Source organism: Rhamphochromis longiceps, linkage group LG22 (assembly GCF_057381845.1).
Source record: "Rhamphochromis longiceps isolate RC_006_pf linkage group LG22, R_longiceps_female_GT1.1, whole genome shotgun sequence".
NCBI classification, from domain to species: Eukaryota; Metazoa; Chordata; class Actinopteri; order Cichliformes; family Cichlidae; genus Rhamphochromis; species Rhamphochromis longiceps.
In genome coordinates this window covers 2,232,827-2,260,535 of record NC_140577.1, presented here as the reverse complement: position 1 = coordinate 2,260,535, position 27,709 = coordinate 2,232,827, and the positions used below count along the sequence as shown (strand labels likewise).

The 27,709-nt window shown below is 42.4% G+C and overlaps 1 protein-coding gene across 8 annotated transcripts in view; it reads left to right on the top strand.

The window, feature by feature from the left end:
* The window catches only part of col14a1b (collagen, type XIV, alpha 1b), a 175,294-nt gene that overhangs the window by 101,920 nt on the left and 45,665 nt on the right, over positions 1–27,709 (top strand). For all 8 annotated transcript variants that reach the window (XR_014909437.1, XM_085397011.1, XM_085397007.1 and 5 more), the window contains 7 exons: positions 1,405–1,527; positions 2,508–2,657; positions 10,219–10,335; positions 15,387–15,536; positions 18,501–18,575; positions 23,597–23,736; positions 26,859–26,982. Coding sequence is in view for 7 of the 8 variants with exons in the window: in XM_085397011.1 (XP_085253137.1) it covers positions 1,405–1,527; positions 2,508–2,657; positions 10,219–10,335; positions 15,387–15,536; positions 18,501–18,575; positions 23,597–23,736; positions 26,859–26,982 (879 nt within the window). In the remaining variant the exon portion in view is untranslated. The remainder of the gene's footprint in view (positions 1–1,404; positions 1,528–2,507; positions 2,658–10,218; positions 10,336–15,386; positions 15,537–18,500; positions 18,576–23,596; positions 23,737–26,858; positions 26,983–27,709) is intronic.

Sequence of the window (27,709 nt, the reverse complement as noted above, 5' to 3'; positions counted from 1 at the left end):
ACAGTGGGGAGACTTTACTTTTCTGCTGTGCCGACAGTTGAAATTTTATTAGGCGTTATCAAACTTTTAGGCCTTTTTTGACTCGTCATTATCTTCCTTTTGTCAACTCGGCGTCTGCCCTTGCAGTTCCTCTCTGTACTTCCTGTCTCATTATTAAAGCTCATTCTAATCATTCTGTACTGAGGAATATATTCAGTACTTTTGCTTCTGCTGGATTTACCTTATTTCGATTTAAACTGTGGCTTCAGTTTGTTGGTATACAGCCGACTTCTCTTCTTTCCCTTTCATGTTTTTTCTCTGTTCTCTTTGTTAATGATTTTTCTGCTTCACCATCTTTCTCTCTCACTCTGCTTTTATAGTTTTTTCCCTGTTTTGACTCCAGACACTCACACATAAAATGCCCAAATATTTGCTTATATCGATATTTGTTCCTTAACCCTTTAAGACCTACCATTAAAACCAAGCCCGCCAGAGCTTATATTATATTTTCACATGCTGTGGAGCCATTTTTGGGAGCATTTCAAGTTGATATACATCAATACGACCATTATATTTTAATAATATGTCTGCATTAAGTGCATAGTAATTACATAAATTGCAAAAATGTGCAATAAACTACAAAAAAATTTGAAAATCGTTTTTGTTTTTTTAACATATATTTGTAGTTAGAGAAATTTAAGAGGCTTATCCCTCAAAACTGTAAATACAAAAAAGTTGCACAAAATAGTTTCCCACCACAGGAAATTTATTTTAAGTGTCTTCATAGTTTTATTTTTGAAATACACCAATTTTTGTACACTGCAGGAAAAACGAAAATAAATATTATCATGCAAATTTGCAAAAAAAAGCAGCATGTGCATCAAAATAAACTATTTCCAGCAGTGCAATATGAGTCCTAAGCATCCCAGAAACGACACAGGAAGTCACAAAGTCAAATATAACTTTTAAAAACACCAGTATAGGCTCATGAGGCGCTGATGGTAAAAAACTACATTTCCGCAAAATGACGTCACTTCCGGTTTCGGGCAGGTCATGGCGGACATGCGATAGTTCGCGCTGATGGATGTAGGAAGTGTTACAAACAGCTGATCGGATCGGCAAAGCTGTTTCTGTAATATTATGTTTTTGTTGCTACAAGCGCTTTTTATGCAGTTTTTGCAAAGCTGTATGTGGAAGGGAACTGTGACCGAGGACAAGCTGATGGCATCAGATGCAAGTACAACTCCTCCGGTTTCATATGCAAAAAAAATTATTGCGCTAGCTCACGTGGTTGCAGAGCTACCGGGATTTAAAAATAGTTACGCAAAACGGAGCGTGCTGCTCTGACCGGCTTTAAAGGGTTAATATTTGTTAACACTTTGCATACATATAATCTGTCTTTTCTCGTCCCTCTCTGCTTCTCAGTTCCTCTCTTAGCTCCCAGGAACCTGCGTGTCTCAGAGGAATGGTACAATCGCTTCAAGATCAGCTGGGATGTTCCACCGTCGCCCACAATGGGCTACAGGGTCATCTACCAGCCTCTAACTGGTAATTTAAACAATACCAATTATTTCTCCCTAATCTCTCTTTTAGCTCATTTCAAATATTACAGTTTAAGTCCCATCGAGTCCAGACAGTTTTAAGAAATGTTTGCAAACCATAATTCTATAATTTTGTCAATTTCATAAATATGTGGATAAAAACTAAAAGACAGAAATGCTGATGGATGGGGGCAGGCATGCTGAAGGAGTTTCTTACTGTAACAAACCACCAGGGATAAAAATGTAATCCAGTGCTGAAGTGCACATTTGAAACTGTCACTGACACTTAAAATGCCAAACTTTACCTCAGAGGAAGGATCAAAAAAGGATGTTGGTCTTACTTCCTCACCAACGCTGGAGGACTCGGACTGGTTTTTAGTACAATTACCCACACAGTGTACCGAATATGTTTGCAGTAAAATCCTTTAAATAGCTCCAAAACCACAACGTGGTCGAGAAACCGAGTTCAGTGACAGATGAGTGAAAGTGAAGGCAGACAGCTAACTGCAGCTGCTAGCATCTGAGCCGCACCACTAACCCAGTGTAAGGCTCGGAACAATTTAAAGTTTCACCCTCACGCACAGTCTTTGCATTCAGAGAAGAGACCCAAACGTTTTTTATAGAAGGCTGTTAGCATATTTTTCTGTTGTAAAGCTGAGATTTAAACTCAGCAGTCTGCGGGACTGATCTCAGGTGGAGTAAAATACCTGAGCTTTATTCAGCTGTTACCTGGTTCTCATCTCTTTTTTGTTGGGTTTTGTCAAAATAGGATTATGTTAGGAACAAATGAAAATATCCCGGACCTGCTGCACTTCTCACAGCTGTCAGTTTTAACAGTATAGAGGAATGTGAGAGGAAAACTGATATTTTATGCTGCAGCTGAAGCTAATGATGACCTCTGAAGGTGTTCCTTTGTTCTCCTTCTGCTTCACTGACCGTCTACTCATCCTTGACGTGTCTCCTCCATTATCCCGCCGCACCCTGCAGCCCCTGGACAAGCCCTGGAAACCTTTGTGGGGGAGGATGTGAACACCATGCTGATCGTTAACCTGCTGAGCGGTACCGAGTACAGCGTCAAGGTCATCGCCTCCTACTCGACCGGATCCAGCGAAGCCCTGACAGGAAGGGCCAAGACCTGTAAGTTCATCATTCATTCCTTTAATTCTATAGTCCCGGTCACACTGAATTAGATACAAATGTGCTGTTTAAGAGCGTCTCTGGAAGTTATTACTGTAACAACATAACTCGGGCCCTGTTCAAAGCAGCAAATAACATTAGAGAGCTTTGTGGCCTCCAGTTAAGCTCATTAAGTGTTTCCTCGGTTTAAACCGATGCTCTTCAGCAGTCGTACAACTTTTCTAATTTAATTTTTCAAACCAATATTTCAGTCACTGGAAACTGTTCATGGATCCTTCCAACAGTTTACAGTGTAATCTCTTTTTGTAATGGAGTATGTCTCCATTTTTAATATCACGATATTTTGCAAAAAAACAATTGTTCTGAAAAACAAAGCAACACTTTTTATTTACTTCAAATCTGATTTCATCTCCATCTAATAAAACTACACCTGCAGATTGTATATATAATGTTTTTACCTGCAGCTTTATTTCATTGCCCCAAACAAATCTCTGCTTGTTGTATTTCGTCTTGAATGTTGCTTTCAACCTTTTTAAAGATTCATTTTTTGCTGACCTTCCTAAACTCCACCAGCTTTAATTAAGAACAGCTGCAGCCTCTTAGTTTATTTCATTTCAATTACAACAGGCAGTCAGACACTTCAGAGGTTGATTCCTAGATACCCGTGCGATGCTCTTAGCAGCAGTCGCAATCTAATTACAGGATATTGTCTTTAAAATTTTATTATGTTTGTCTTCACTGTAACTATAACCATGATTAAAAGAGTAGGATGAAGGAGTCTTCAGCTGTTGCCTCGTAGCATCCAAAATCCATCTCTTTTTACTCTGTTATGGATTTATAGTGTTTTACTCTTTAGATGTAAAGTAAGAGGAGCCTCGTATTAACAGACGGGGTTTGTGTTTTCATTGAAATATTTATACCTGCACCTGTTTTGAGTGCAAATTTGGTTTTTTGTTAGTTGTAATCAGAGATGGGCAGTAACGCGTTACTGTAATCCAATTACTTTTTTCAAGTAACGAGTAAAGTAAGGGATTACTATTGCAAAAACGGTAATTAGATTACCGTTACTTTCCCGTAGGAACGCTGCGTTACTGCGTTACTAAAACCATGATTTTTTTGCGAGAATGTCTCATGACAGTGACGTAAGCGAGTGCGACGTTAGTGACAACAGCTGTGTGCAGATCAACAATGGATCACATATCGAGTGTGGGAGAGAGTATGAGCGTGCAGCGTTTAAAGCGTGGAAGTACTGACCTTACTTTGAGTTTGATTCCATAAAAAGTGACAAAAACATTAGTGTCCGCTGTGCGTGGGAAGAAAACTTCTTTTTACAGCGAAAAAACCCCTAAACTTCCAACAAGCACCGAGTAGCTACGACGTAATGGGAAACTCACAGAGAAACTCGCGGATTCTTCCACTGACCGTGGCACACCTGCACCAGGGTAAACCTCCGCCTGCCCCACTCCTGCTTTACAGGTGAAAATAGAGCAACAGGACCGCTGAGGTTTTGACTTTATTTATTTTCTGCTGTGTTTTACTTGCATCTATTTGAAAGAGTGAGTGTAAACACAAAAAATATTTTATTTTATGAGCTGGAATGTGCAGAAAATAGGTTTAAATGTTAAACTAATTTCTTCCAGTCAGAGAATGTTGCAGATAATTAAATGTTTGCTTGATGCATAAAGTTAAAAGATTAAAACTAATAAAACAAGTTTTAAAAAGAGACTTTTCCATTTGATTACATTTTGCATGATGGATTATGCAGAAAAAGTAGAATTGGGCTGAAAGATCTATCACTTTATCACCTATTCAGGTTGTAAATCGTGTTTTTAAAAAGTAACTAAGTAACTAAGTAATTAATTACTTTTGGAAATAAGTAATCAGTAAAGTAACGGGATTACTTTTTTGGGGAATTAATCAGTAATTAGTTACTGATTACTTTTTTCAAGTAACTTGACCAACACTGGTTGTAATGCACTGATTTCATCAGTCCTTTCAAAAACATGTTAACTGTTTGAATGTTATATCCTATATGCTTTAATGAGGAAGAGCACTGCATCTTCCTCTTACCTAATTCTGCTTTACCTTTATAAAGTGTGATATTCTCTGTGGAGCTGCAGAAGGAGGGATATTCATGTGCGACTTGCTTTATTATTATTATTTTATCTGCAATCTTCATTTTAAATGACTTGTGAATGTGCTGAGAAGTGCATGCACTGCAGCACGTGCATTTTGGCAGCTGGTAGTGTAATTGCGACCATAAAAGCCATGAACATTAACACGCCACTCAGCTGCTTGTTAATGCAAACGTCCACGCAGCCAATCACATTGATGGTGCAGTTAGGGATGACGTGATGGAGAGATGACCTGCTGTTCAAACTGAGCGTCAGAATGAGGAAGGAATGACATTTAAGTGACTCTGAACATTTCGTTCTAGTTGGTGCCTCATGAGTTGGTCTGAGTATTTCAGAGGCTGCTGATTGGCTGGAACTGTCCTTCCCGTAACCATCTCCGGGGTTTTCAGAGGTCAGAGGAGTGAGTGCTTGAGCTGAAATGAAGGCGACAGTAACTTAAACCAGTGTTGCAACATATGCAGAAGAGCATCTCCAAATACACAACACATTGAACCTTGAAGCAGGTGGGCAGCAGCAAACAACACTGCGTGCCACACGCACATTTCTATTGCAACATTCAAATAGTACAATCAGAATCTGACACAAACATGAAAGCATGGATCCGCCTGCCTTGTGCAGGTTGTTCCTCATGGTGGTCTAAGGGTGTGGGGAATCGTTTAAACACTACACCTCTATGACCACAGTCTACCATCTTCACTGCACTCAAATGGCCTCTACAGTCACCAGATTTCAATTCAACAGAGCACTTTTGGGATGTAGTGTAATGGAAGATCCTCATCATGGATGTGCCGCAACAATCCTATGATGTCAGCTTGGACCGAAATCCCTGAGAAATGTTTCCCGCCCTGGTTAATGGTAGCAAGGCGTACCTGATGTAGAGTGTATTCCACCACTGTGGTGACTAGTCCCAGTTTAACAGGTGGTATTATAAGGAGAACCTAATTATTGTATAAATAAATGCACATGTAAATGCCATATTTGTCAGTATTGATGTTTAAGGGGATTTCATGAGCCGGTTATTTAATTTTATAATTGAGCTGAAAAACTCAGCACGTGGCCCCGCCCCTCCCTGAGCCTGGTTCTGCCGGAGGTTAAAAGGGAGTTTTTCCTTCCCACTGTGGCCAAAGTGCTTGCTCACAGGGGGTCATGTGATTGTATGTATTATTCTAGGGTCTACCATACAATAAATAGCCCCTTGAGGCGACTGTATAAATATTACTGAATTGAAAAGAACCAAATATTGCAAAAGCTATGATCGGCACTGACTGGATGTGTCAGACGATCATTATTATTTTTAACTTAAACAACTACTAAAGAAACACAAGAGTAACTGGTTTGTTTTAGCTTTGAAGTAAATGAACTTGACACAAATAACAAACCACTTTCATATTACCTGTGGCACTTTTTGAAAAAAGTCATTTGAAAGTCCAACCTTTTGCTCAATTTTGTATATATATATTTATTTTAATCAAATATGAGTTCAAAATCTATTTAAGAAAATAAAGATAAAAGCAACTATAAACTACAAAGTATACCTTTCCTGCACCGTGATGATTTCCCAATAGACCAGTACATCTTTGCTCTGCTTGTTCTTAATTGTTCTGTTGGCATTTTCTACCCAGGATCATTTATACACCTTGTTATTGGTTTTCTCGGCCCATTCTACCTCTTTGAGTACAAGTGAATAAACAATATCATCTAATCTAATCAGAGAGCAGTCAGACTCCTGCAGGCTCAATATCTTGATATCCATCTGACACCTTTAATGTCGACTCCACCTAATTACATCCCAGTGCTGGAATGAACTGTATGGATTTAAGTTATCTCACTTGTGATGTGGACACTTCCTGGGGCTCTGTGAGTGTGTGGCCTGGTTCAATCAATCACTTGCTTCTCAAGTACAATCATTAGAGTAGGAGCCTGGATTTTCCTCTCCTGCATGATAATTAATCACTTCAGTGCAGACTGGCCTATCGGTGAAATAGCCCTTTTTGAAAGGTCTCTGGTTTGATCTCCATGACAGCCAAAGCATCCAGTGAAAACTATGTGTCCTTTTGAAGTGTCCTTGAGCAGGACTCCGAACCTCTACCCTTTCATCCGCTCTCATTGCTCTCTGCGCGAGAGCTCTCGATACAAGTGTCAGCTAAATGCCCGAACACGCAGCTTTAAATGGAGCGTGTCACTTTGCATTGGAGCCACAGTTTCCGCTGCCTGCATGACAATTAAGCACTTCTTGGTTGACTTGAAGGACAAGTTTGGAAGGAAAACGAGGAAAGAAGAAGGGGATGAACTCTGACAAAGATGGAGAGATGGGTTGAGTCGAAAAGAGAGCAAGATGATGAGGCCAGTGGGATCCCAGGAGGTGAATGGAGCATCTGTCATATTGCTCACCAGCATGTTAATGAAGCCAATGGACCAGCAGAGCTTAGTGGGCTGATGTGTCAATGTCACGCAGAGGACGAGTATCATGGTCGTTGTGGCAAAAAGAAGAATGACACTCCAGGTTATCTGCTTACACTCGTATACCTAAAGGTTTATGAAAGAAATACCCCAGAAAAAATGTTGTATATGGCCTTTAATGCTTATTGCAAGGATGCAGCGAAAGGTTACTTGTTGTGAAATACTCAAAATTTAAGTTTTAAGTTCAAGAATTTCAAAAGTAAAGCAGTGATTTAGAAGTAAAGCATGAAACAATCAAAGCGTGTTGAAAGCCACAGAGTGGCCATACTCCGGACACATGAGGGATCACTGAGGTTGTCCTTCCCTCCTGGATCGGCTGGAGCTTTCTTTAGGTGCCTTCACAGGTTTGACAAATGTCCAGCTGGGATAACCACATTTACTCAGCAACGTCTTGCTCTCCTGCTTCCCTGGCCGCTGTGTCTGTGGGGATGGTGTTCGATCTGTATTGTAGCGTCCTGATGGCGCCCAGTTTGTGCTCCAGTGGATGTAGGTTTACGGTACGCATCAGCTTTTAAATGTCCCCCACTACTGATGGAAATCTCAGTCTAAGAAGGCTAACCTGCCACTTTTCATATCCTCCCTGATGAATTTGATGTGTCGGTCCACTGAGTTAATGTGATCCCTGAATTTTGGTCGTCCTGAGATTTGATTTTCACCCACATACCTGAACCAATGACTCAGTGGGGTTCCACTGTTTCCATGTAGAAGTTGGCCACAATGGGTGAAACTGGGGAACTCATGGCACATCCACCCACCCACCCGTCCACCATCTCATAGTTATTCTTGTCACACAAATTGTTTTTGTGCTCTAATCAGCTGTTCAAGCCTTTTCACAGTGAAATCGAATCTTACTTTAATGAATTTACATCAAATATCAATCTACTGGTAACAATCTGAGCGACTCGATATTAAGGGAACAACCAGAAACATTATGACCGAAGCTTCCTGCACATACAGATTGTGTGGCATTTAGAAAAGTGCAGCTGTTTGGAGACGGGCTCTCTCTGCGAAACAGAGCCTGAGAAACTGACATATTTTGCATCTTAAAAGATACTAATTAGTAAAATAAAGCTGATGACCTAATCGTTAATGTTTCCATGTCTCATGAATGTTGCGCATTAGATACTTTTTCCATTGCAGTGGGAGCACGTTGGGCAGGCTAACGTAGCTCTTTATATCTAACTCTTTACAGGTGATCCTGCATCCTTTGTTAGGATATGTCTCCAGTGCTCGGTTTGCTTGAACATATCTGTGAGCAGCATGTATGTGCAGAATATAAGTTTCCTGAAGAGCCTCATTGTAGTTTTTACAAGACAAAGAAGCAGCTGCTTTACATCCATCTGAGCTCCTTTAACTCGCAGGGAGTGTGAGCGTCTCTGCCCAGCACGACAGTCTGAGGTCACTCTGCTTGTAAACGGTGCATTGCTCTTTTGGGGGTGGGAGTGAGTAACTGCCCAAATGAATAAGCATCATGGGTTTTTGTTAACGAGCGTGGGCGAGATGGAGTCTGAATGTGCCGCATCAGCAGAAACGGAAACGCTGCGCTGGATTGTCGTGGTGAAGTGGGACCACTGAATCAAAGTTACTGCTGATGATTCTCAACATTTTCCTCTGTGTGAAATTTACCAGTAATTCCTGTCGAATATTGGCAGATTATCAGTAGTAGCAAATTCAAACAGCTGGAGTGTTTTGCCTCCCGCTGCCTTTACTGTGTCGACATATATGTAGAGATGCTGACTTAAGAATCCCTTTGCGTCTCCTCATTAAATCACTTGCTGAGAGGTTTGCAGGAATATTATGCAGGGATACATTATGCATTTGTATGAAGTTCACAATAATGCAGATTAGATATTTGGCTCAACTGGAAATGTTCTGTTTTGTCAGAGGGAATGATACTGAGCTGTACAGGCCATTACCAGCTCACAGAGACACGCATGCTAATGTTCTTCAGCTGGGAACAAGAGCTGCTTTCAAACGTCGCACCATAAAAGCGCATACATACCATTTGCATAAACAGAGTGTGTGTGGGTTTGTTTGTGCGTGTGTGCATAAGCCAGACTTCTGAAGCAAAGACAGTGCAGCTACATTTCTGTGTGTCTGTAAATAACTTCAAGAAAGTGCACTTTGGTGTCCTTGAAACCAACTGGCCAGAGACTTTTGCATCTGCCGTGTGGAAACAGGATGCCGTGTGGTTCCTCAGATGTGAGCTGAGTGCTGTTAAACATATATATAGCTTTGCTCTTATGGCAGTATAGAGAGGAATGCTTACAAGTTTATAATGCACATTTTTAGGCTTCCAGAAAGGTTTAGTTTTATGTCTCAATGCTGCTTTTGTTCGTGTCCAGACTCATGACATCAAAACTCGTAGCCTCCGCCACAGCTGACTGTAGGAGAATAGCAGAGACATCAAATTACATTAAAATGTCCAATAATACAGCTGTCACTGACCCACATCACATCTGTTCTAAGACTAAGAGATCTGAGACAGATTTTAGCTTTAGTTTTTGGAAATATCTTATCATGTTCGGTTCAATTTAAATCTAAATAACTTTCTAAATAATTAAGTTTCTAAATAACGAGAGCAAATGTTAGATATGTACGTAAAAAACTGAAACCTCCACAGCTAGTCGGGGGCTCCTGGTGTGAGGAGGCTGCTGCTTGTCTGATTGGTGAAATGTTCTTGGTGCATGCCATGAAGAGGCTCACGGTGCTGTGATGTCATTGTTCCAGTATTAATAAGAGATGTTTAAAGTTGGTAGAGAAATATGTTTACTGCAGAAACCCCACATTCCTGAGCTGCAGCTCTTCATTCACTGAACCAAAGCAGTCGTTGAGCATTTAGTTCTTTTTGTAAAACTCAAACACGGTGCTCCGAGTGACAGATTCAAGAATGGAATTTGGAAATAACGTCTGGGCCCGTAAATATCTGCTCTGCAAGTAAAAACACCTTTTCTGTTTCCCTGCAGTGTACCTGGGCGTGACTAACCTGAGTACCTATCAGGTGAGGATGAACGGGCTGTGTGCCCAGTGGCAGCCTCACCGACATGCCAGCGCCTACAGAGTGGCCCTGGAGTCGGCGGTTGGTGAGTGCAGTGATGGCAGCGTGATTTTAAAGGTGGTTTTATTCTTTTTTTTTTTTATTTGTTGCATCATGTTCTCATCATGAAGGTTTGTAGTTATTATATTTGCAAGTGGGATTCCTTTCATCCCAGTATCTCTGCTTGACTACGTGCACAATCTCAAGCTGCTAAAAAAAGACTCGTTTGTAGGTGGTGGAAGATCTGTCAGCACGTTGGACGGTTCCAGTGTTTGTGCCAAGCTTCGTAGGCACACCAAGGAAACACATTTCTGATCTCTCGTTCTGAATTAGGGAAAGACATTGTGCATGTATTTTATTAATGTTTTAAGGTTAGATTATTGAGAAGTATTTACAGCTTTGTTTGCAGATATTTAAGATACAGCTGTGTGAACATGTGAACCCCAAACATCCAGGTCACACGTATGGATACAACACAGAGCAGTTTGGATTTCTTTGTCCTTAATAAGCACACAGTCTCACGGCGCACACCTGGAAGAAGAAAAAACGAACTCTGTGCTCTGTTGGAGGAAGAAGGCCTGCTCTTTGAAACTGTGAAGCACCGTGGAGGGAGCGTCCCGAATCGGGGCTCATTTGGCACCTTGGGGCACGGATGCCTTCCAATGACTTGGAGAGCAATAAATTTCAAAAATGTGTCAAGAAATTTCAGAGGAGAATGTCAGGGAATCAGCCCGTGACCTGAAACAAATAAATCGAAACCATAATGATTAAAAAAGAATACAAAAGGTCCCAACATTAACCCAGCTGAGACGATGCAGCAGACCTCGAGTGTGCTTTTTCAATCAAACCGTCCCACAAGTGCCGATGACCCGGAACCCTTATATAGGAGTTCTCCTCATTGTTGTGCGAGTTTTATGAGCCATGAGAAGAAATGGTTGCTGCTGTTGGAGCTAAATTCAAAGGTTCGCTACCTTCTCCCACCCTGCTCGTGATTCCTCAGTCTGTCCCGTTTAGACATGAAAATGACTCAGATGAAGATCTCACCGTTCTCCTCCATATTTATATAAAGCTCCTATAAACACTGTTAAAACAAAACATGTCCAGTAATCTGGAAAAATCTTGCCAATAAGCTTGTGTACCAGATCAATATTCGATTATCTTTGTGTGCCTGCAAAGCTTGGCACAAACACAAACGCTTGGCTTTACAGTGGGAGTCACTGAATCAAGAAAAACCTGCTTGCACATATTTTAAATACACAATACGCTAAATTTTCAGTGTGAATTCACAAACATTTTGCTGCTATATGTTTGGAGATGTTTGCAAATGCGATATCAGTGCAAACGTGCGAATCTGAACTCTTCTCCCATCATGCTGCTGGCTTTGGATTAAGGCGAGGAGTTAAACGTGACAGTGCATCGCTTTAGCATTTACAGAATACTGCATGCGTAACTGTAATTCTTCCCATCAAACTCCTACGCTGCATATCCAGTGCAGTAGGAGAGCAGCCTCATTCATACTCACATGCTTTCATCAGTAGGAGTTTCAGTATGTAGCTGAAGCAGAGGGTCCAATTTTCTGAATCCCTAAGCAGCCGGAGATGACAAAGATATTGTTGTATCCCATCGGAGACGTGCTGACACTTTAAAGGTTTAGCTGTACAATCAGACACTGTGCCGCTCTGTAGAAAAGGAAGGCTTACGGATCACAGCACGGGTGACATTTACATTTGCTGCACGAGGTAAAATAAAGCGAACAAAAAAGACAAAAGGTCGCGATTACGGCTGCCGAGCGAGGAGATGTGCTTGTTACAGCAGTGACAGTAATTATGCCCTGTTGTGTCTATTCTCAGAGGTAAACTTTAAGGAGGGGGAAGGAAAAAGTACAGTTATTTTCTTCTTATGAAGTTTTCTGTTGAAGTTTTGGTTGCACCTGCAACTTCTTTCCTCTGATTGTGACAATATATAATTTTTTAAAACAATAAAAACTGAACTGCTTCTATTTAGAGTTCATTATGTGTGGGAGTGTGAAGAAGAAGGGAAGTGAAGCCTGCCGTCTGCATGAGTCAGTGCGCGCGTAAAAGGCAATCAAGCCGTGCATCCCAGCGTTAGCTTGAAGTGTGCCGAGACTCTGGCAAATTCAACAGATACGTTCTGCTTGCAGAAACGTGTTTTTGTTTATAGCCCACCGCTGACGTTCGTTTAACTAGACTGTCAGCTAATTAACTTTAGTGTCATGCTAAATTATGCCTGCATCGTTAAACATAATAATATAAGCTAGGTGGCTGTAGTGGCTCAGTAGTACTTGGTTTATGTATGTATAGCAAGCAAAAGCCCCCGGGTTTGATCCCAGGAGGAGACGCAAACCCCTCGGCGGGGGGGGGTCTCGAAAGGGAACCCAGAGTATAAATCTGCCAAACATCAAACATGCGACAGTACCTGCTGTGGTGAGGCCTTGTGAATAAGGAAGCAGCAAAAGTACAAAGGTGTCTGCACGTGTGAGTAATAATAATAAATGCCCTTGTTTTTACGGTGAGATTATACTTTTAGACGCGCAACAGAAGGAAAAGCACCTTTAATTTTTTATGTTATTTGCACTTTGGCAGTAAAAAGCTTCGTGCAGCTCTACAAAGTTTGATTCAGGATAGGCCGACATGTCCACACATCCTGCTTCTGCCAAAGGTTTCTTCCAAGTGCTTGCTTATAGGGTCCATTTGACTGTTGGGGTTGTCTCTGTGTTACTGTAAGGTTTACATTACCAGGTAAAGTGCTTTGTTTAGGTTGGTGCAGAACTTTTATAACTGCAGTTGATTAAGACTGGAACAAACAAACAAGGATCATTCCACCTTTCATTAATACATGCACCGTACAAACAAATTCAGATTTACAGGAAGACATGTCCTCTCGGTGGAAGTCAGATGTAAAGCTTATAAGTAGCAGCTAGTTGTGCAGCTAGTTGTGGTTCTCTGTTGCTTCTTGCTTCTTACCCTGACTTTGGTGCTGTGATGATCCCTAAAAATAAAAATCTAATAATATCTAAAAACATGATCAAGGATTACAAGATTCCCACAGAGAGTGGGCATTCTTGCTAACAGTGTAGAAGTTCTCCAAATGCATATTTAAAGGAACGGTTTTCTAATACATGGTTCACCTATGATCCTTTTCTAAATGGAACCAAGTAGATCGTGTCCTTATAATCAGATATAATATGTCCACTAAAATCCTGCGTTTGTCCCTTACATCCCTCAACATGTTTTTATTTAGAATTCCTCTTTAGCTCTGCACTTCCTCCACTACAGAACAAATTGGCTGCAAGGCCTTATTACAGCATTTTGATTGGCCGTCAGTGATGGTCCCCAAACCAATATTAACTTGATGTTCTAGGAAGAAAAACAGCCACATGGCGACAGCAGATACACTTTCACGTTACCTCCAGTGTCTGTTAAACTCTCCTGAAACTCTCTGCAATTTATTTATGAACTGATGAACTTTAATGTGTTCGTTCGTCAGCTGCCAAACAGGCCACTGCACCAAAGTCACCTCTGTGAAGCAGCCGTATGCTTATAAAAGTCATTTCCTCAGTTATGATTCTGTGCAGCCACCAACAAAAACAATAGTTCTTTGTCTGACACTGAGAACACGTCCAAATAGCATCAAACAACAGATGGTCTGGCCCTGAATCGATTTTAAACATCCACCACTCAGTCAGCACCTCAAAGCTAAGACTAACTTTTAATACAGCCGTCATCCACCAAATAGGAAAGTAATAGCTGTTATTCATCACCTTTAGGCGTCCAGCAATAACACTGGCGTCATTAACGTCACATAAAAGGCACAAATTCCCCCGTGTCTCCTCGGGGAGATCCAATGTGTTGGTTCTCTCAACACACAATGAAGCTAAATAATGACTTATGTTAGAACAGCTGGTAAATAATTACACCTGCTGCTGAGAATGGGGGAAATGTGTGATTATCCTGTTTTATTATTGAACAGGCTGGAATTTAAAGGGAATGGAGGGAGGTAAATTTAGGGAATAGGGTATAGAAAGAAAGACAGAGTGTAAAGTGTGTTTTCATACATCCTCCTGCAGGACAGAAGGATTTACCATGTTCAGCTAGAATTTACAGAAACAACTCTTTGATCTTTTCCTGCACAGGATCCATTCTTCACCCTTATTATGGTCTTATCCCAGTTTAGCTACACAGGAATGTTGTGGTGCATTTAGGCGTCTCATAGGTTCCTCTGCCTGATGACTCCCTCACAGCTCGAGCTTCCAGCCAATGTGATTAAATCATGTCACAGATTATATGCAGTATTACTCATAGCGGCACTTCTGGCATGGATTCTGAGGGATTGAACTCGATTTGATGATGCCTGAGGAAAAAGGAGCATTTATGGGTTCAGTGACCTTCGGTGCAGAGGTGGCGAACTCCAGGCCTCGAGGGCCGGTGTCCTGCAGGTTTTAGATCTCACCCTGGGTCAACACACTCAATCAAATGATTGGTTCATTACCAGGCCTCTGGAGGACTACGAGACATGTTGAGAACTTAATTTAGCCAAATAAATCAGCTGCGTCCTGCTGCTGCTGCTCACATTGGTTTGATTCACTTGACTTGACTTAAACTGAGATTTTTCCACCCATACACTCCCACCTGTGTAGTTTCGTGGTGAGCTTGTCCCATTATCTTTGCACTCGATGCCTCTTTAAGTCATTAAAATGTTCCACCTGTTCCCTGTAGTGAAGTAAATGCTTAGTGTTTCATGGATAACAGGTTTTTCTTGGAAAACTGTTTGACATGTTACCAATGGACCCTGACTGTTAGGATGGAGTGAACAAGTACAACAGGAAGGTGTTTGATTGGTTCAATAATTGGATTTGATTCATCAATTATTAACAAACCAAGCGAACAGTAGCATCCTAATGACAACAAAGATAAATAAATGCTTTCATTTTCAATCTGTGACAACGTGCTGGGTTTACGATGTGTGCAGATTGTTCTACACACTTGCATGTGCATGCACTTGCTTTTATTTCTGCATGTGACAAATACAGAATCATTTTTGAGAAAGATAAAGATGTTCTTTGTACTTTTGTTGCAGGCAGCCAGAAGCAGGAGACGAGACTGAGCGGGGGAGCGAGCAGGCACTGTTTCAACAACCTGAAGCCCAACATGCAGTATAAGATCAGCATCTACGCTCAGCTGCAGGACGGGACCGAAGGGCCTGCAGTCACCACCGCTGAGAAGACACGTAAGGACCTGAGCTTTGAACACACGTGTCATTCACATGTTGCAGGTCGAGGTGCACTGCAGTTCCACGACTGGATTTCTCCTGCTGCTGCTATTTTAAGATCACTGCACAGAAGCCTCGTTTACATTTACACTTGTGTGTCTCTGTGTGTGCTGGGTTGCCTCCACTCTTTCAAATTGGGCACACTTATATATTGCATGCCATTGCACAAGATCTTAATTTCTGACGCCAGTGGCCAACGTTTATCTGATGCCAACGTGTCCATTTATCCCCGGCTAAATATTCAACAACAGTGTAATGAGGAGCTAAAAGGCTTTTAAGAGTGCAAATATTTCACAGTAAATGCATTTGTTGAGGGTTTCTCCACACCCCCAGAAACTCTTGAAATCAATGCCTCAAATAAGCTTAAAGATTTATTTTTAAATCTTAAAACGTTGATACTTTTCAGAATATAACGAATCGTGTTTTGTGATGCCAAAGTTTAAAATGTAAAACGTGGTCTCCAGGTTGCTGACAGCTGCTGCCGTGTGTATTTTGGGCAGAAGGTTTTTCCAACTTGGCTTTGTGGGACTCAAAGCAGTGATCGCCAACACAGGACTGAGTCAGGCAGCTCCAACAAGGCAGGCTGCAGCAGTCCCCTACATTTATTCAGCAGTTGCAGATACAGACAAAGAATAGTTTGCATTAATGTAAACACAGCAAACAGCTGGTGTAGAGAGAGCACGTGGGAATTCATGTAGTTTCATTGAGTTCTGATTGGTTATGTTGGTCGTTCATCATGTCTCTGGAGAAACAAAAGAAATCCACTGACAACAGCTGTGCTGCAAATATTTATTGTAATCGTCAATATCAGCCTAAAATTTCACGATCCCTACATGACCTTTGTGTGGAGACTGGCCACTTTTATTTCTGATAGGGATGCATGTGTGTAGTATTTCCCATTTAGTGTGAGACAAATGTTTCAGAGCAGGCGCTCTGTCCTTTTTCTTATTTGTGTGTTCTATGAGAGAACTAATGTGTACGACCGTAATGCCGTCGCTCAGTCATTCTCGGGCTCGTTTATTTCGACCACAAACAGAGGACTGAAAACTTTGGCTGCCTCTAAGGTTGTCAGATCTGCAGCCAATTTGAAGCTGAAAAACTGGGAAATCCTGTAAACTGCTTTTTGATGTGCAGCGTTTCGCACAAACCCACTCGTGCACTCACCGCCGACACATCCAGAAGTACTTTGCCTCCTCCATTCGATCTGCCAAACGCCCGTTTTAAAAGCGCCCTTACATGTGTCATAATAACAATATAGCAGAAGCACACAGCGGGGAAACACACACACAATTATACACAAACTGCTGTCAGCTGTCATCGGTTTAAGAAGAAGCCCGGTCCGGGCTGGGAGGACGATCACGTCATTTTCAACATAAAACATCTTTTATCCTCGCCGGAGCGCCGAGTGCTGAATCCTCTTCCTTTTCAGGATGAGCCTTTTGTTCTGCAGCAGCAGCCCCAAACACTAATCAAGACCCACTGTCTGGAGACGGGAGGGTGACGGGGTGGGTGGGCTGTTGTTTTATTTTCAGTGAGGCCCGTGTGCAGTAAATTCACTACTCGCTTTAGTTACGTTCAGCTGTATTCAACACTTTAATCACCAGCTTCACTGCAGAGATGAAGAAGTTTTAATCAACTGCTTTGAGAGCGCACACACGTCAGCGTGTCTCACGTGTCACTTTATAAGATCCACCGTGTGTTGAAGAAGCGCTCGAGATCACAGCCAAAGCTGCGCGACGGTGCAGCTTTAATAACGAGTCGACCAAATAACTGGATACAGGTTTGTTTTCAGTCAGCACAGCTGCCAGCAGCCGTGCTGTGAGACTCACAGGGTTCCAGATGGATGCAGATATGTGCGTGCTGTTTTATCTGTTTTCCATTGTTATTGCAGCAATAGCAGTATTGATTTAGTAACGGCACTTGATTAGTACAATCAGCAGAGGGTGTAAAAAATACAATAAAATGGATAAAATAAAAGTTTTTGGAACTGCAGGCAAACTCAGTTTCTGATAAATAAAAATGGCGACGCCCTGCTGATGAGAAGTTATTTGGCTAACCTCCATTCCTGGTTGTTTCCTCTGCACTGTGTTCAGTGCTGCTCTGAGTTTTACAGTGCAGGTGATGATCACTGGAGGTCCTGCTCTGCTCTCATCTATGTGCACATTTGCAGTTTCAGCTCAGACCCACAGACCAACTTTTACTTTGAGCACTTTTATTGTTCCTGAGGTCGCCGTGAGTAAACTCAGAGGTGAGCAGCCTGTTTCCTTTGCCAACTGTCTGCAGTGCACTGAAGTGAAGTGAGAATGACGAGCCGGGAGAAAAGCATAGTTCAGAGGCGGCACGGAGACGAGAACCCGCAGAATTGAAAACGAGACAAAGAAAATATCCAGAGATACAAGAAAGAATGTTCCCTCCTCGAAGCTAAGCAGACATTTGTTTGCTTGAAGCTGCTCCCCTCTGTACCGCAGCTCTGCAGTGAGCCTCCACAATGATTTATTGCTTTGTTTTGATGCAAATGAAAGCCAGAGCCTTTCCTCCAAATGACTATCTCCATCGCTGCAGGCAGCCACTACTGAATGCTCCCTACCTGCCATCACAAGTAATTCTCAGCCTCAGGTAGCTGATTTACTGCCTAAACAGCGCTGAGTGCATAAACGCACAAAGACGCTCAAAGACACACGTAGAATACAGGCAGGAAGTCGAAGGCAGAGACAGTGGGAGTGCGCGTTGGACCGCAGCTAACACTGTGATCAGTGCAGCAAATTATACATGAGCTGAATGTAGTTACTGTACACGTTTGGGCCATACGTGAGCGCTCTGTGCAGTTTCACCGCGTGTTTCACTCAGGGTCATGTGGCACACGAGGGTTGTTTTGTTATAGTTACAGGCTGTCACATCCTCATGTGTTTGTTTGTTCTGCAGTACCCGTCCCGACCCCACCACCCACCAAGCCCCCGACCACCACGCCTCCACCCACAATCCCTGCTGCCAAGGAAGGTAGGAGAGCAGTTCTAATACTGTTATTGATCGTCTCATCTTTCGATCTCTTTGTGTTGATGTATTGTTGTTGATGTGTTTTGGTGACATCAGGCTGCATCCAAACAGCTTCTTTTATTTATTTCTTTTGCTCAGTTTTCAGTAAATATGTATAAATATTTATGTATTCTAGTTTGACTTGTTTGTTTTTATGAAACGTTTTGCATAACCAGCTTTGATATTCTGATTTGTAGTAGGAGACCTTTTATTATTTTACAGGTGTGCAGTCAGATATGTCAGTGGCCCCCAGCCCCCGGTACCGGTCCGTGAGTCGTTCGGTACCGGGCTGCGAGATTTGAGGCTCGGGTGTGAAATTTCTGGCTTTCAGAGTTTTTATCGTTATCTTGGTTTCCCTGGGTTTTATTGTGTCTTATTTTGAAATAAATATTTACGCGTTACCATAGCGACCAGAGAGCATTAAGGGGCAGAGAGGAGGACGTTACTCTCAATGCTGTTGGTGCATTTCAGGAGAATCAGAATCAGAATACTTTATTCATCCCGAGGGAAATTAGGGGTAACAGCAGGCAGCACGCTAATGGCGCATGCACACTTACAAAGGAACCTTCTGACCAACTTTACACAAACATCACATTGGGCAGACATGTCAGAAGGTAGGCTGATAGGAAAAAAACAACGAAAATACACTACATGAGGTAAGAGGAGGAGAAAAAAAACTCCACTCAGACTGAGCTCCTAGTGGGAGAACAGTTTGATAACAGAAAAAACACCTCAGCACAAAAAGCACATGACTATCAATACACCATAGAAACACGAGACAAGCAACAGGGCGGGTAAAGGGTAAGAGAGAGCCGGCGTAGACAGCGCATCCGGTCCTGCAGCATCTGTGCTGGTCCAGTTGACTGCTATCATCCCCGGTAGGGCACAAGCATCGAAGGCGTTGGAAAGGGAGGGGGATGAGTGAGTGCTTATCAGTGTAAGTGTGTGTGTGTGCGTGTCCATAGTTTAGCTGAGACAGTGTCCTTCGGCCTATCAGGCTAAGTAAACAGTCCTCCAGCCAGGAGGACGCTGCTAATAACGTTACACAATTACACAGTACATCCACGTTTACTATTATATTTACAGAGACAGTTTTTGTCGTATTATTTTATTTTGTTGTATTTATCCGCGACACCTTAAAGGCCGTGAAGATAGTGGCTGACGTGAAACCGGCCCGTGGCCGCTGTGATATGTGACACACTGTCTGAGATTGGCATGATGACGTTTTCTTTATTAACATGACTGAAGTCCAGGCACTAACGTTTTGTACAATTCACTTGATAAGTGGAGGACAGTGGGTGGATAGACTGTACTGTAGTATTTTATGTGTGGACTGTGTACCACGATTGGACGAAGCCTGGCTGAGTCTGGAAAGTGAAGCCAGAGGCTCGAAGAGGCTTTTCGGGGACCTGGTGGTGTTTCAGCTGCGCCCCCACAGACAGCTGTTCAGAGACTCCCGCTTCACTCACCATCCTCTCAGTTCACAATAATTCAGCTGTTAGGTGCTGTGATTGTCAGTGTCACATCTCTCCACCTATCAGATCCACAAAGTGCTGCACAAGCCAGTTACATTATCACACAGCAAAGACGATGGTTTTGTAACCTGGTAACAAGAGTTTGAGATAAGTTCACGAGCTCTTTCCTCATCTGGCAGCCATAGTTACCAGTTACCTTTATTTACTTCTTATATAATCTTACAATGTGGAGAATGGATCTTTGAAAGGCAGAATCTTCATTCACTGCACTTATTATGAGATTTCTCGTTTAAGTTAAATATAATCTCTCTGTACTTGACACGAGCTTTAAATAGGCTGCCAGACGCATTCAGGGCGAGCGTTAAATGATGCACTTAATCTTCAATTTAAGGCCATCTGTTGCCTTTTTCACTCGGTGCTTTGTTTGTTTCCTCGTGTGGACGACATTGAATAGTTGTACACTCCACTGGAGCGCCGTCAGAATAATAGCATCGCGTGAATGTGAATGAATGTCAAAGATGTAATGAAGAATATTCTCAACGAGTCTAAATGATGACTGCAATTAACGCAGAACTGCAGCTTCCACACAGCCACAAGACACTAGAGCCATTACAGCTAAAGAATTATAAAGTACGACATAATCAGCCCGAGGAATTCAGTGTGCGGATAGCTCTGAACATTAGTAAGGGAAGCTTCATTTTACCATGGAAATGTCTTCATATCAGACAACACTGCAGATCGTCCTCATCCTCACAATGTGACAGTGTCTCAGGTCAGGTTTTATCCTCAGATCATCTTTGCTGGGACAGAAAACATGTATATCAATGACACTGTTACAGGAAATATAAACCCAATCTGCAGCTACAAGCTGAAACCGATAAAAACTAAATGCATAAATACTTCCGTTCATTTTTAAAGTATACGTTTTTTAAGACGTCCTGTGAAGTATTTTGGGGGGCAGAGTTTGATCCATATGCCCACCTATCAAATGTCACTCGTTAAAGAAGCAAATCTGCAGCAAAGTCTGAAACTTGCTGTAATTTCTAATGAGATCAGCTTCAGAGACATATCAGGCTGAGAGTCTCAGTAGACTTTCTCTTGATGTCACAGACAGTCAAAATGCAGACAAGCTCACTGCGCTATAGAAGGAAGTAGGTCTCCTATTGGCTGCTTTTTGGGGTTCCTGTCACTAAAAGCCAACCTTGTTACAAACTGATCCTCACGCTGGCCGGGCAGGAGAATGAGAGCTGAACAAAGAAGAGCAACGCTTCTCAGCTCCAATAACAACACACACAGTAACATGTGACACACAGTGTGTCTGACGTCAGTGTAATTATAAACCGAGCGAGTCTTGGATCTGTTACAGCGGTTCTCATTCTTCTCCTGCCGTCACCACAGAATCACCAGCTTCACTTTCAAGCTGCCACAAAAGGTTTCATCACCTCTGAGAGAAGAAAAAAACACTATCAGGTGAAATGAATGAGTCTTATCTGTTATCAGTTATGTAGCATGTGCAGCAGGTTCGTGTGATTGAGGACAGACGTGGGAACAAGTGAAGAGTGTTGAGAAGGTGTAAGGAGTACTTTGAGGAGCTGAAGAGCATCGAAAATGAGTGAGAGAGAGAGAAGAGGATGGATGGAGGACAGTAAATCAGAAACCAGTCGTGGACCTCTGCATCCACAAAAGATCCACGATGTCCTTTCATTCCTGAATAAACCAGATTAATCAGAGCTGACCTGAAGAATCAATCCAGAGAGACCCAAACACGAACATCGACAGCAGCATGAGCTCGCTGCTTTGTCTTACCATTAACAAGCGCTCTCCATGGGACAGAGCAGAAATGTAGTAGTAAGAATGCACCAGCATAGAATCACTCTGCTTTCACGACACATTTATTGAACAAAAACAGAGAAGGATGCTGTTTACGTGCTGTCGGCATCAGCGAGGAACAAATAAGGACACATTTACACACAAATGAAGACCTGTGGTGATTTAGAGAGAAACAGAACGATCTGGACCGAGTCAGAAAGAATCCACTGACAACTAAACGAAATAAAAGCAATAAACCTTTCAGCCGCCCTGCACATAATGTGGAAATGTGCTTTCTGCATAAATCTTATTTGTGATGATCCAGAAAATTCAGAGGAATGATCACAGAGATCAACACATTCAAATCATTCTGGCTGACGAGGAGAACAGTGGTTGTTTCCTCCTCACGTGTTTGATTACAGCCTCCTCTACAGCCCCGGCAGGTACGCTGCGGCAGGTACTTAGGAAACACTTCCACATGTGCCAAATATGGGATTCATAAAGTATTTCTTATCTCATCATCGTCTCATTTCAGTTTTTTCATCACTAGATGTGCACTAGCTTTATAAAGAGCATCATCATCTGGTCCCTGCTCAACCCTGAATAGGATAAAAGATGAAGAAGAGGAAAGGATGACTTCATCTTTTTACATCTTTCATCCAGTTTCTCCACATTTGATAAATTCTCTTTGAATTACTGCTAATATTTCAGTTGCATTTGATTTGAAATATGTTTAATTAGTTCAGCAACTCTCTAAAAAAATCCACACATCTGTGGGTGGAGTCAAAATGCTCTAGTTCTGTACAGTCTTATGCCACAAGGGGGCGCTATACTGACAACAGAAAAAACAAAATCACTACTATCGCACTGAAGGTTAGAAACAGTTCCACCTTGAAAGCTCAGGCTTGTTAGGATGACAGTAATGTGTAATACCAGCGTAAAACTATAAATCTCTCTCCTGCTTTCAGCTGCTCTGTCAATGTTCTGCAACCACCTGCAGTTTTGACAGCAGTGAACCAAAGTGTCCTTACAAAGAACGGGTGAATAATTCTAACAATCAACTTACAAAATATTATATTTGAGCAAAACAGCAATTTGAGTTTCACTCAATCTGTTTTCAGACTTCAGAACAAAGTCAGTTTGATTCCTCCTGAGATGTGTTTATGAAATGTTTGCAATAAACAAAGAGTCGAATGCCGGGTTGAAGCCGTCTGCAGATCAATGTGGCGCCGGCTGACCCTTAAATAGGGTTTGATTAGAGGAGAGAAGGAAGTGATTGGAATGACTTTCGAAGAGCAGCAGAAGCAGCTCTTTGTTTTGCATTTAATGTGTTTCAATCGTTTACAAGTCGAAAGCTCTTTGAGTGCAATTAATCACAGGATTGCTTCACTCACAAGCTGCTTTTATTCATCGGTTTTCTAAATGAAGCCAGTTTGTTTATTTGCACGGCAATAAAGCGAACAAATGAAAGCAAGTGGATAAATATGTGTTTTTAATGATAAATTATCCTTCAAAGTAAAAGAAAGCCAATCAAAAATGATCACAATGAACGTTCCAACAAAACCCTTCAATCAGCTATTTTCAAGCTTCCATACAGCAGACTCACAACTTTTTACTTATTCCCATTTGAAGTGTTGCCTTTGTGAGTCAACCAGTTGCTGTTGTTATGTTTACTTCATGTTTCTCTGTCTCCTCGTTCAGTCTGTAAAGCTGCCAAAGCAGACTTGGTCTTCCTGGTTGACGGTTCCTGGAGTATCGGAGATGAAAACTTCCTGAAGATCATCCGTTTCCTGTATAGCACCAGTGGAGCTCTGGACCGGATCGGCCCGGAAGGCACACAGGTACCACCGAGGGCGACCTGTTAGCCTTTAGCAAGCAGTTCTCTGAGAGCTTTGGCATGTGTTGCTTCTGGTAGCTCTCAGCGCCGTGCTTTGACTGACAGGTTGTTGACAGACATGCCACAGAAATACCAGAAAAACAATGACTTGATGGGAAAATGTGCACTTTGCCTGAGGCACAGCAGGCTCCTCGTCCTCACTGTGGATGGTGGAGGTTTGCCGCGCGCTGCTTTGGCAGCACAATGAAAGAGATCATCAGTGGCGGTGTCAGCGCTGACTGTGGGTGGGGCCATCTACAGCCCACTGCACATACCACACCTGTTTTATCAATGTGTGAAGACCAGCCTCACACTGTCATACAAACCCTGCGTGTTGTTGTTTTTATGGATGAATATAGTTTTATTATTCAAATATTAATTAACCAAAGTGTTGTCGCCTGGAATGACGCTGCAACGGTGCAACTGCGAGCCAGCGATGGTCATCGTTTGTTGGCTGATGAATCTGAAATCATAGAATAGAATTCAACTTTATTGTCATTGCACATGTCACAAGTACAAGGCAACAAATGCAGTTTGCAGAAAGTGCTTTAGCAAAAATATAGATATATTACAAAAATGTGTCTATTATTGGTATGAAGGTGTGTTATGAATATGCTATAAGTTTGTACAGGCTGTGAACAGGATATAAATATGAGGACTATAGAGAAATATGAACTATACAAGTTCTAACAGTTGTAGAACTATAATTATTATTGTACAGAGTGATTGTCTGTACAGCAGCTACAGTGAGATATGTGGCTCCTACAGAGGTTCTATAAAGTGCTGGTTGGTCAGTCCCTGTTATTATTGTGTGTATGAGGGTCCAGTTGTTTGTTTTTGTCCAGTGTGTGTGTGTGTAGGTGGTTGTGGGTGTGTTTAGTCCATGAGTTTAACGTGGGTCAGCTGTCAGGAGGCCGAGGAGTCTGACAGCTGTAGGGAAGAATCATCTCAGCAGGGTTGAGGTCAGGTGACTGTTCGTATGTCAGAGAGCTTTTACGTAAACGTATCCAACAACTATCCAAGTAAGTTCACACAGTGTGGAGATAAACAGCAGTGACCCCAGCAAAGCTGCTTCCCTCTCCATCACTGCAGCTCCTCCACCCTCCACACATGCAGGGACCGTCCTCTCACCTGTCTCACGAAGAAACCACAGCTGGATTCATCAGTGTCACATTGCAAATGTGACACTGATGAATCCATTGGTTTAATTCCCATCTTTATAGTCATGATTCTCAGCAGTTCTCTTATTATTATTATTATTATTATTATTATTATTATTATTATTATTATTACTGTCAGCCTGTGTAAGACGTGATTGTCTGTAGCTGTTAATGTGGAGACGTTTGTTCTAACGAAGACCATTTCACTCATGATGTAGCTGCATATTTATGTTTGCCAACACTACCATTGATACATCACAGCTGATCATATGAAATCATCTTTGTGGAAAGACTTAAAGACCACGCGCTATGAATTTTCTTCTTACCAGATCACATTTGATTTATCTTGAGTCATATCTTCACTATTGTGGGACGTGACAGGAATAAGACTACCACGTGCACAGAGCAGCCTCCTGGGTAATTCAATTGTAAAAAATCTTTAAACTCAAAGATTTGATTTCTCGTGGTTGTTTCTTTGGCCTCGCTTGGACCTCTTCATCTAAATGAGTTTCCCCGTCATCTGTAGGAGCGTCTGATGCACTGTAGATGCAAAGAAAAGGGAAACTTTCCAGGACAAACGAGAGGAAGAGAACAAACTGTTTACATACAGCAGTTTTCTCCCAGTTGAGCTAAACCTCTTTTTCACTCCTGTGTTCAGAGCCTCGGTGTAGCGAGTCAGCACCAGCGCCAAGTTTCCTGTAAGCTGCTCTCATTTTGATTTTTTGTTATTTACAAATAAAGAATGTTCCTGAGTGGTCTCCCAGGTGGCCACAGCCCACTTCACTCATGAAACAGCTCATCTGCACGCTCTGTGTTACAGCTGCTCACGTGTCTGTCAGTGCTCCTCTTTCCTCCCCGTTCAGCTCCGTTCAGTCACAGTGGCATCAAGTATCGGCTCAGTTTGTCTGAGCTTTAGAGAACATTGTACATACTGTCTTTAAATGCTGTGATATACTGTAGAACAAAGCGTTCCAGGTGGAAGAAAACAACAAAACAGAAGGTAAATATGAACGTCAGCATGATTTTATGAAGCAGTCTAAACTAAGAGCTGTGGCTCTTTCTGAACAACAACCTGGATGTCGATCAAAGTAACTGAAAAAATCTAATCTGCCCTAAAGAGGGTTAAACAGGCTCTCACTAGCAGCTCAAACACACTGCCAGACTGATCCACTGGTGCTGGCCAAGAGCTCGCTGAGTGCTCCACCCAACTCACTGAGTCCTGTACCTGAGGCAGCGAGCAGCAGCACACAGCCACCCACAGCAGGTTCAAGCCAGGAACAGATGGAGAAGGAATACAAACGTTTTGAGTTCAAACAAACAAAAAATAATTGCTTAAAAATATATAGCGTGGGGTTAATGTACCTCACTGTTTTAAATTATTCCATCTAACACAGCCTGACTCTTTGCCCGCTGCAGGCGTATCATCCGCCCGTATTATCTTATACTTTATTATTGAAAACAAAACTCTATCCTCCATTTTTCATAGTTTTTAAATGTAATAATTCTTAAAGACCTGTCCAGTAATAACCTGATTCGTTAGGAATGATTTTGACGGGAGAATCGAGGCTCTCGTTGCAGCGGTGTAACCCTCCTCTGTCTCCATCCTGGGCATCATTATCCTTCTCTGCTCTTTGTGGTCGTTACAGTCGCTCTGTACCAGCCCGGGCTGTGATGCTGATCACGTGTAGTGATGCTGAATGTGGTTTCAAATAGAATCACGGTTGTATAAAAGTAATACAAACATGATGTTCACTTTCTAAAGGATGACTCCATTCGAGTCTAAAAGGAGGATTCATGGAGATCAGCTTTTCTGTATTCTGTGACGGTGCTTCTTCTCGTAGTCTCCTCCTAACCCTCGTCCCCTACACCTAACAGTGGCCTACTTCCTCTTTTGGTTTATTAGCTACGTTCATGTGTTTTGTGACAGGTGGCTATTGCCCAGTTCAGCGACGATGCCCGGACAGAGTTTAAGCTGAACTCCTACAGTGACAAGGAGGGTCTGCTGGACGCCATCAACAAGATCTCCTACAAAGGAGGAAACACTAAGACAGGTGAGGACGCGCACAGCATGCAGGCTGCTGCTTTTCTGTGAAAGCACTGCGTATGAGTCACTGACGCTGGACGAGCGTGCTGCTGGAGTCTGCTAGAGTTTCAGGATGACAGATGTTGCCGTGCGCGCTTGAAGCCGGTGCGATACAGTGTACGAATGTATACAAGCTGTGCGACTGTGACGGATCAAATCCGTCTTTACCGCGGCAGAAATAATCTCTAAATCTGAGAAAGACGCCTGGTCGAGACAAATCCACAGTGTAACGTGCACACGCTCAACACAACTCCCTCGTGACGTTATCAATGCTACTGAGCAGGAGGCGACCGCAAACAGAAAATGAAATCACTGTGGAAAAGTGTGTTGTCCTCTCGGCTCTGTGTCAACATGCGTGTGTGCAAGTCGAGCGTGTTCATGCATAGTCTTATTCATGGATGTGTGTGTGTGCGATGAGAGGAAGTCTGCAGGGAAGCAGTGAGAGTCATTAATCGCTGTTTACAAAGCAGCGCGGGCGGTTTCTCCTACAGGGATGAGACTGAGGAGAATAGATTTGTAACAGCGTCACTGGTGGGGAGGAATTCTCCCACTGCTGATGCGTTGCTGTAAAACACTAATCCTCCGTTTCTCACAGGAAGCAACAGTTTCTGGGATCGCCGCGTTGCAATTAGCAATGTGCTTTCTGTTGTTTCCAGAGGCCTAGAAAACGTCTGATCTCTGGATGTACTAACGGC